Source organism: Astatotilapia calliptera, chromosome 10 (genome assembly GCF_964374335.1).
Source record: "Astatotilapia calliptera chromosome 10, fAstCal68.1, whole genome shotgun sequence".
NCBI classification, from domain to species: domain Eukaryota; kingdom Metazoa; phylum Chordata; class Actinopteri; order Cichliformes; family Cichlidae; genus Astatotilapia; species Astatotilapia calliptera.
This window is the reverse complement of record NC_137431.1, coordinates 20,340,587-20,349,193: the sequence shown is the minus strand read 5'-3', so window position 1 is coordinate 20,349,193 and position 8,607 is coordinate 20,340,587. Positions and strand designations below refer to the sequence as shown.

Here is an 8,607-nt window from a genome sequence, read left to right as displayed (position 1 = left end):
ACTGTTGTGGGCTTATTGGTGAATTTTGAGGCATTTAGAGCGGGTTACATTTCAGGAAGCTCCTCCTCCTCCTGGTGCTGCTCCGTGGCACCGACAACCTCACACTCCGTGGTGCTTTTGTTGTGAATACATCACCGCGCTGCACATAGCCAATAACCAGAAGGTTACGAGGAGGTTGTTTCGACTCAGCCTGCAGTAGGATTCATTCATTCGTGTCGTCCCGGAGAAGAAAACAAGCGAGCGCTTTTGCAGACTGATCGCTTTGCACGGGCCTTTTGTTTTCTGCGTTTCTGCTCCATCAAGGACGGGAAATAAAGAGCCAAATCTATACGGAGATCCATGACAGACGCTTTGGAGAGGATATCGCTTCAGTATCACGGTAGGCCACAGCCAGTGATGGAGATAAATGAGAGACTGAGTAAACGTGCAGAAATGAGAAAGCTCATAAAACTGATAATATTAAATAAGAGCAGGCTACTGTCAAATCACCCAAGAAGCAGATGCATAGAAATGCATTAAAAACCCTTAAATGATGTAGAAAAGCATTGTAATATAACACCAGTTATGCTATATTGCATGAAGAAAAATGCATAATTACTAATGGATATCATTGAGTGATATAATCTTATTTTAAGTGTTCGCTTGCAAGTATTACTCAATGCCAGCATTGAAACTGCGACACTAATATAAACAGCTGTGGTAATAAATCTTGCAGCCAATCCAAAGACAAACCAGCCATCAACATCTGTGCACAGGTTCTGCAGGGGTTCGGCCATGGATGCCGGGAGGCTCGAGCAGCAGGTGGCCAGTGTGGAGAGAGGCATCACCTTCCTGAAGCAGGAGCACCTGGCCATGCTGACTGGCCTGCAGCTGGAGATCACACACCTGAAGAGGCGCTGTCACGGTCAGTGTACAGGTGAACTGCTCTTGCCATCTCATTATGTACTTACTTGTCTTATATTTGTCTGTCTGCCAGCCTGTTGTACTACTTCCTTTCTTGCCTGCAGAGCTGAGCTGTGAGCTGGACTCCAGGTTTCCCGACAGAAACACAGCAGGTGAGAAATTACAAACCCTTGCTGAGCAAGGGAAAAATGATATATGAGAGACGCTGAAACTTTATATCATAGCTGTAGAGATCTAAAAAAGAAAAGATGGGCAGAGGACAACTGAGAATTAACAGGGTTACACTGACAGGGCAAGCTTGCTAATATTTATAAAATCTATATTTATTGTAAATTGTCACAAAGCAGAGCTACAAGTCGATAATAGATTTTAAATACCGTGATTTTAAATCTTGTTTTTCAGTTATCAGCTGGATTAGCTGCTGTCATAGTTAAAAATGAGCCTAGGGAAATAAAAAGTTATGTCTGTAGATCCCAGTGTTGACTTATTTGTAGCAGTACATGATGATATTGGTTTGTTGTTAGCATTTTGAGTTGCATATTTAAAATATATCAAATAAAGTTATCAAAATGACGTGAGATTATAAAGTTTTGCGACTCTTCTAAAAAATAATTAAAGATCCTAGCTCACTGAAATTTAGCCCTTACTTTGTAGATATACCTCTTAGGTAGCACTCTGCTTCCAGTGTGTCTGCCACTATATAGTACTGTAGTATAATACTGACAAATTAGACTCATGTCTCTCTTGATTTGATTCTTGATGTGGTCAAAACAGCTACCCTTAATCTTTAATTTCATTTGGGAGAGGGAGACAAAGTAGAAAGTTTTCAAACTTGGTGAGTGGGGTGGGCGATAAGTGGTAGTTCTGCTGATGTAGCATGTTTTTAATAATGCATGGTGTTCCCCAGTCATGATTCTGACCTGATGTGTCGCCTTTGACAATGTAGACATTCCCACTAACAACCCCAGTTTGGTTTTCAAATCATAGTCAAGACATTCAGCCTCATAATTCTGGCTGCATGTTTGACCACGCTTCTTGGCAGAATTGGTTTCCTGGCACAGACCCACAAATTTTCAATAGTGTTGAGGCTGGGACTTCAGAAGCTTAATGTTAGCTTGCTTTTCCAGATATCCAAATTCAGATTTGATGTGTTTGTAATAGAGATGGCACGATACCACTTTTTTATGTCCGATACCGATACCGATATCATAAATTTGGATATCTGCCGATACCGATATGAATCCGATATAGTGTTTTTTAATAAACAAAACTGTTTTTTAAATATCTTGCTGCATTTTGTATAAGTTCATACTCAAGTTTAAAACAACAACTACACTAAAGCTATTCTGTTATACCTGTATGCAAAAAAAAAATTTCATAGTTCAGCAATACTGATCAATCTAATAAACTTAAACCTACACCATCCTCCCTATTCTGGTATTTTAAAGAGTACTTAGCATAAATATTAAGCAACCTAACTAATAGGGTTCCAACTCCCAGCAACAACAAAAATAAATAAATAAAAAATAGGGAACCACCCCTCACGCTCCACCTCATGATGCTTAATCGACGTAATCAACCTTAATTTGATGCAGTGTGAAAAAAAATGCACAGAAATCAATTATTTTTCAAGAAATATTAAATAGATTCAACATCTTTCTTCAACAAAATTGCAGACTGCACAGATGGTACCTTCCCAAAGGAAAAAGTACTATAGCTTACTAGGGTATATATATTAGACTTAATAGTTACTATATACAGTAATTGACTTCTATTCATTTTACATCAAATTAAAACTTTGGGTGTAAGATAATTATTTATTAAAAGCTAGACATTTTAAATGAGAATAAGAAAGAAAAGTATGTCTTTGTGCCCCCTTTTCCCTGTTAATGCCCTATCAGCCCCCCTGGCTAAACTTTGCTAGATCCGCCCCTGCACAGTTACCAGCGTCAGCTACATAGAAAAAGATCCTGGAGTAGAAAGTAATATTAAATAAATTCTAACAACAGCTGATCAAGCTTAAACGTGCTGCTGTTGTTCAGCCGCTGGTTTCCTCTTTCTGGTGCAAAGTGGGCCAAAAGCAAACTAGAGACACGGACTCCTGACAGAAAAGCCGATCAGCTGATCGTTAAGCAGTTTCATGATTGAAGTAGCAGCAAGAAGAGGCAGTCGCTCCATATATCGCTTGTTAAGCTTAACGCAGGAATGCTTTACAAACATTCAGAGATGGACTTACACACTTGCTTTACTTCTCTTGGGATAACTTTGTCGGAGATGAAATGCCGGGTTGCTAACGAAGCTCCAAATGCTATCCAGACCACTGACAGGTCGGCATGCCACAGCCGCTCTATCACGTGATGCATACTGCTCCGACGTGCTAACGTTCTGAGGTGAGTTACGGTGTGTTGCAAGTTTTGTGAGGTGCTTTCGTGATATTTAATGGATCGGATTACATTTTTTATTTTTCTCCGATATCCGATCCAGTAATTTAGGTCAGTATCGGACCGATACCGATATGTAATATCGGATCGGTCCATCTCTAGTTTGTAATCATCATCCTGTGGGAACACTCAATCACTCATTATTCCATTCTAATGTACCGGTATCACAGCAAACAGCCCCAGAGCATGATGCTACCACCACCATGCTTCACATTTGCTACACTGTTCTTAGGTTTGAAAGCCTCACCTTTACTCCTGCGAACACACCTCTATTCATTGTGGCGAAACAGCTCAATCTTTGTCTCGTCTGACCATCACATTTTCCCCAGAAGGCGTTTGGCTCGTCTCTGTGGGCCTCGACCTTGAAGGTGTGCTTCTTTCTTGGTTGAAATCCTCCCAGTCCTTGGTGATATAAAACTCACTTCACTGTGGACAGTGATGCTGGTATTCCAGCAGTTTCCAGTTCATGGGAGGCTTGAGCCTTGCTGGTTCCTGATTATTCTTCGGTGGTGGTTCGATCCCAGGCTGCCTCCTGACTGCATGCCAAATATCCTTGGGCAAGATACTAACCCCATGTTTGCCTACTGGTGGTGGTCAGAGGGCCCGGTGGCGCCAGTGTCCGGCAGCCTCGCCTCTGTCAGTGCGCCCCAGGGCAGCTGTGGCTACAATGTAGCTTGCCATCGCCAGTGTGTGAATGTGTGTGAATGGGTGAATGACTGAATGTAGTGGCCTCAGAATCTCATCTCTGATTTTTGCAGATGATGTGGTTCTGTTGGCTTCATCGGGTGAGGGCCTCCAGCTCGCACTGGAGCGGTTCGCAGCCGAGTGTGAGGCAGCGGGAATGAGGATCAGCACCTTCAAATCTGAGGCCATGGTTCTCAGCCGGAAAAGGGTGGAGTGCCCACTCCGGGTCGGGGATGAGTTCCTGCCCCAAGTGGAGGAGTTCAAGTATCTCGGGGTCTTGTTCGCGAGTGATGGGAGAAGGGAGCTGGAGATCGACAGACGGATTGGGGCTGCAGCTGCAGTAATGCGGACGCTGCCGTCGTGGTGAAGAGGGAGCTGAGTGTAAAAGCGAAGCTCTCAATTTACCGGTCGATCTACGTCCCTACCCTCACCTATGGCCACGAGCTGTGGGTAGTGACCGAAAGAACGAGATCGCGGATACAAGCGGCAGAAATGAGCTTCCTCCGAAGGGTGGCTGGCCTCTCCCTTAGAGATAGGGTGAGAAGTTCGGCCATCCGGGAGGGGCTCAGAGTAGAGCAGCTGCTGCTCCACATCGAAAGGAGCCAGCTGAGGTGGTTCGGGCATCTGACAAGGATGCCCCCTGGGCGCCTCCTGGGTGAGGTGTTCCAGGCATGTCCCACCGGGAGGAGGCCCCGGGGCAGACCCAGGACACGCTGGAGAGATTATATCTCTCGGCTGGCCTGGGAACGCCTTGGTATTCCCCCGGATAAGCTGGAGGAGGTGGCTGGGGAGAGGGAGGTCTGGGCCTCTTTGCTTAGGCTGCTGCCCCCGCGACCCGGCCCCGGACAAAGCGGATGAAAATGGATGGATGGATGGATGGATGGATGGATGGATGGATGGACTGAATGTAGTGTGAAGCGCTTTGGGGTCCTTAGGGACTAGAAAAGCGCTATACAAATGCAGGCCATTTACCATTCTTGAACAACCTAACCAGTTTCCACTAATCTGAGGGTGACAGTGTGGGTTCTCTGAAAAAGCTGTACTTACAGTTGGTTGAACTGATGTTGGAATGTGCAGATGTTTAGAACTGGCTCCAAGAGGCATTCCTGACATGTGTAAACCTGTAATTCACCTTCTTAGATCGATCTTAATCGAGTCCTTGGACTCAACTGAGGTGCTGAGTGCTGTCAAACAAATCCTTTTTATGTTGGCAAAGAGAAACTAAGAGTTACAGTTACTACACAGTGCTGGAAATGGTCCCTAATGCACAATAATGCATGCAGGTGGAGATCTGCCAAACTGAAGGTTTTGGAACTTTGTGATTGTACCCTGTACCGTAAGCTCTGATGCAAAATGTGATCTAAATAATAGATTTTTTTTTTTAATTATTGGGCCAGGTTTCACTGACTGATAAGCAAAAGTACACAGAAAGCACAGTGAAAAGTGAAATTCATGCAGAATAAGATAAGAATGAATGGTTAAGTAGATGAATCAACAGATATTAATCACAGAAAAACAGACCAAAGTCTGGCACTAGAAGGTAAACAGTGAACCCCTCATAATTTGTAGTGTATCTCATAGCTTTAGTATCCACTGAACCTGCATTTCTGTGTGTTTGTGTTTTCATATATGCTTCACAGAGGAGGAGGCAGAGCTGGCGGCACGTTGTGATGCTGCAGAGCGACTTCTACAGGACCAGCACTGCATGATGGTCGCTGCACGGGGGGAACTGCGGGCCAGCCGGGCACGGGCATCGGCACTCGGGAGGAGCCTCAGAGAAGAAGAGCGACGTTTCTTAGAGGAGCTGAAACGTCGAAGCCACAAGATCACACTGCTGAGTCGTGAGCTTCAGCGGCAAAATGTCACGACCACGACCCTCTGTCACGAGCTGCACACTGCGCGGTTAAAACTGTTCCAGCAGCAGCAGAGCAGTGGGTCTGCTCCTGAGGGAGAGGAGGAGGCCAGAGGAAAGGAGCAGGAGGAGGAGGAAGAGGAAGAAGAGGAGGATGAAGATGATGAAGATGGTGAAGGGGAGAGCTCAGACTGGCTACTGTCTCCACCTCCTCCTGTCTCTCCCAGCCAATCAGAGGCAAGGCAGAGGATGCGCATCAGCGTAAGAGAGGAGAGGGTCAGGGCTTGCGTCCCACAGGAGAGAGTGACATCACCACAGCAGCCACACCCCATGCCTGACCCCGCCCTCTTCCTGGTGCCACTTAGGTACCGCCTCCTCCGCATGCACCAGCCAGTCAGATCACAGGATGGAGAAGGGCTGGAGGACGAATGGGAGGATATTGATGACAGCAGGGTGCCCAGGAGGGTGGACATGGGAGCAGGGGAGGGAGAAACTGCTCTGTGATGAAGACAGGGAGGTGGCGTTGTCTTCCAACAGGTCTCAGCTAACGTCTGATGCAGTTATACTAGAAAAAGATCCAGATGAGAGCGATGTAACCTTGTGATTGTGTGTAGATTTTGGGAGGTTAGAGTTAAGTTGTGCAGGAGTGCGTGATCCAACCTACACGTAGACGTTATTAGGTGAATTTGTTAAATTGATGGTGCAGCTTATAGTCTGAAAGTGTGAAGAAACAGGGCAAAAAAAGCAAAGAAGATTAATGGCTTCATATGGATGCCTTTTGATTTAAACACTGTTGATCACAGCTTTTTTCCTATAATTAGTAGCCTTGCCTCTGGGTTCATGAACACTGACATCGTGCCGATAAAGTGGCTGTCTGCTTTCTCACTGCACAAGCTGTACTGCAGGTTTGGAGAGTCACTCTGAAAGGCTTAGGGACATTTTGTAATCATTCGCACTTTATTAAATCCATGCAATGTGCCTGTTAATGGCCGAAAATTATGTGGTCATGTTTTTTGTTCTATAGTTGACTTCTTAGGCTGCCTCTAATAACATTAGCGAGTTCTTTGCCCTAGTTAAGTCTCCCACTAAGCTGTAATAATTTATTTTATATTCATTACATGTTTCCTTAGAAGATTCTTTAAGGACACAAAGGTAGGGGAAAGTGCATCATCCAAATCTTTATTCCAGGCTTAGGTCATACATACAGTGGGGCAAAAAAGTATTTAGTCAGCCACCGATTGTGCAAGTTCCCCCACTTAAAATGATGACAGAGGTCAGTAATTTGCACCAGAGGTACACTTCAACTGTGAGAGACAGAATGTGAAAAAAAATCCATGAATTCACATGGTAGGATTTGTAAGGAATTTATTCGTAAATTAGGGTGGAAAATAAGTATTTGGTCACCTCAAACAAGGAAAATCTCTGGCTCTCACAGACCTGTAACGTCTTCTGTAAGAAGCTTTTCTGTCCCCCACTCGTTACCTGTATGAATGGCACCTGTTTGAACTCATCATCTGTATAAAAGACACCTGTCCACAGCCGCAAACAGTCAGACTCCAAACTCCGCCATGGCCAAGACCAAAGAGCTTTCGAAGGACACCAGGAAAAGTATTGTAGACCTGCACCAGACTGGGAAGAGTGAATCTACAATAGGCAAGCAGCTTGGTGTGAAAAAATCAACTGTGGGAGCAATCATCAGAAAATGGAAGACATACAAGACCACTGATAATCTCCCTCGATCTGGGGCTCCACGCAAGATCTCATCCCGTGGGGTCAAAATGATCATGAGAACGGTGAGCAAAGATCCCAGAACCACACGGGGGGACCTGGTGAATGACCTGCAGAGAGCTGGGACCAAAGTAACAAAGGTCACCATCAGTAACACACTACAACGGCAGGGAATCAAATCCCGCAGTGCCAGACGTGTTCCGCTGCTGAAGCCAGTGCATGTCCAGGCCCGTCTGAAGTTTGCCAGAGAGCACATGGATGATACAGCAGAGGATTGGGAGAATGTCATGTGGTCAGATGAAACCAAAGTAGAACTTTTTGGTATAAACTCAACTCGTCGTGTTTGGAAGAAGAAGAATACTGAGTTGCATCCCAAGAACACCATACCTACTGTGAAGCATGGGGGTGGAAACATCATGCTATGGGGCTGTTTTTCTGCCAAGGGGACAGGACGACTGATCCGTGTTAAGGACAGAATGAATGGGGCCATGTATCGTGAGATTTTGAGCCAAAACCTCCTTCCATCAGTGAGAACTTTGAAGATGAAAGGTGGCTGGGTCTTCCAACATGACAATGATCCAAAACACACCGCCCGGGCAACAAAGGAGTGGCTCCGTAAGAAGCATTTGAAAGTCCTGGAGTGGCCTAGCCAGTCTCCAGACCTCAACCCCATAGAAAATCTGTGGCGGGAGTTGAAAGTCCGTGTTGCTCGGCGACAGCCCCAAAACATCACTGCTCTCGAGAAGATCTGCATGGAGGAATGGGCCAAAATACCAGCTACTGTGTGTGCAAACCTGGTAAAGACCTATAGTAAACGTTTGACCTCTGTTATTGCCAACAAAGATTATGTTACAAAGTATTGAGTTGTATTTTTGTTATTGACCAAATACTTATTTTCCACCCTGATTCACGAATAAATTCTTTACAAATCCTACCATGTGGATTCATGGATTTTTTTTTTTCACATTCTGTCTCTCACAGTTGAAGTGTATCTCTGGT

The 8,607-nt window shown here is 45.1% G+C and overlaps 1 protein-coding gene across 2 annotated transcripts; it reads left to right on the top strand.

Annotated features, from left to right (window-relative positions):
• Positions 1-56: 56 nt before the first annotated feature.
• ccdc92bb (coiled-coil domain containing 92Bb) lies at positions 57-6,876 on the top strand. 2 transcript variants are annotated; one of them, XM_080307173.1, is made up of 4 exons: positions 57-379; positions 756-904; positions 1,008-1,055; positions 5,669-6,876. In XM_080307173.1, exons 2-4 carry the CDS (start codon positions 775-777, stop codon positions 6,382-6,384), a joined length of 894 nt encoding a protein of 297 aa, XP_080163299.1. In that variant the 5' UTR covers positions 57-379; positions 756-774; the 3' UTR covers positions 6,385-6,876. The 2 variants fall into 2 exon arrangements, with proteins under 2 accessions (XP_080163299.1, XP_026037775.1); XM_026181990.2 differs by having other exon boundaries at positions 756-916.
• The last annotated feature ends 1,731 nt before the right edge of the window (positions 6,877-8,607 follow it).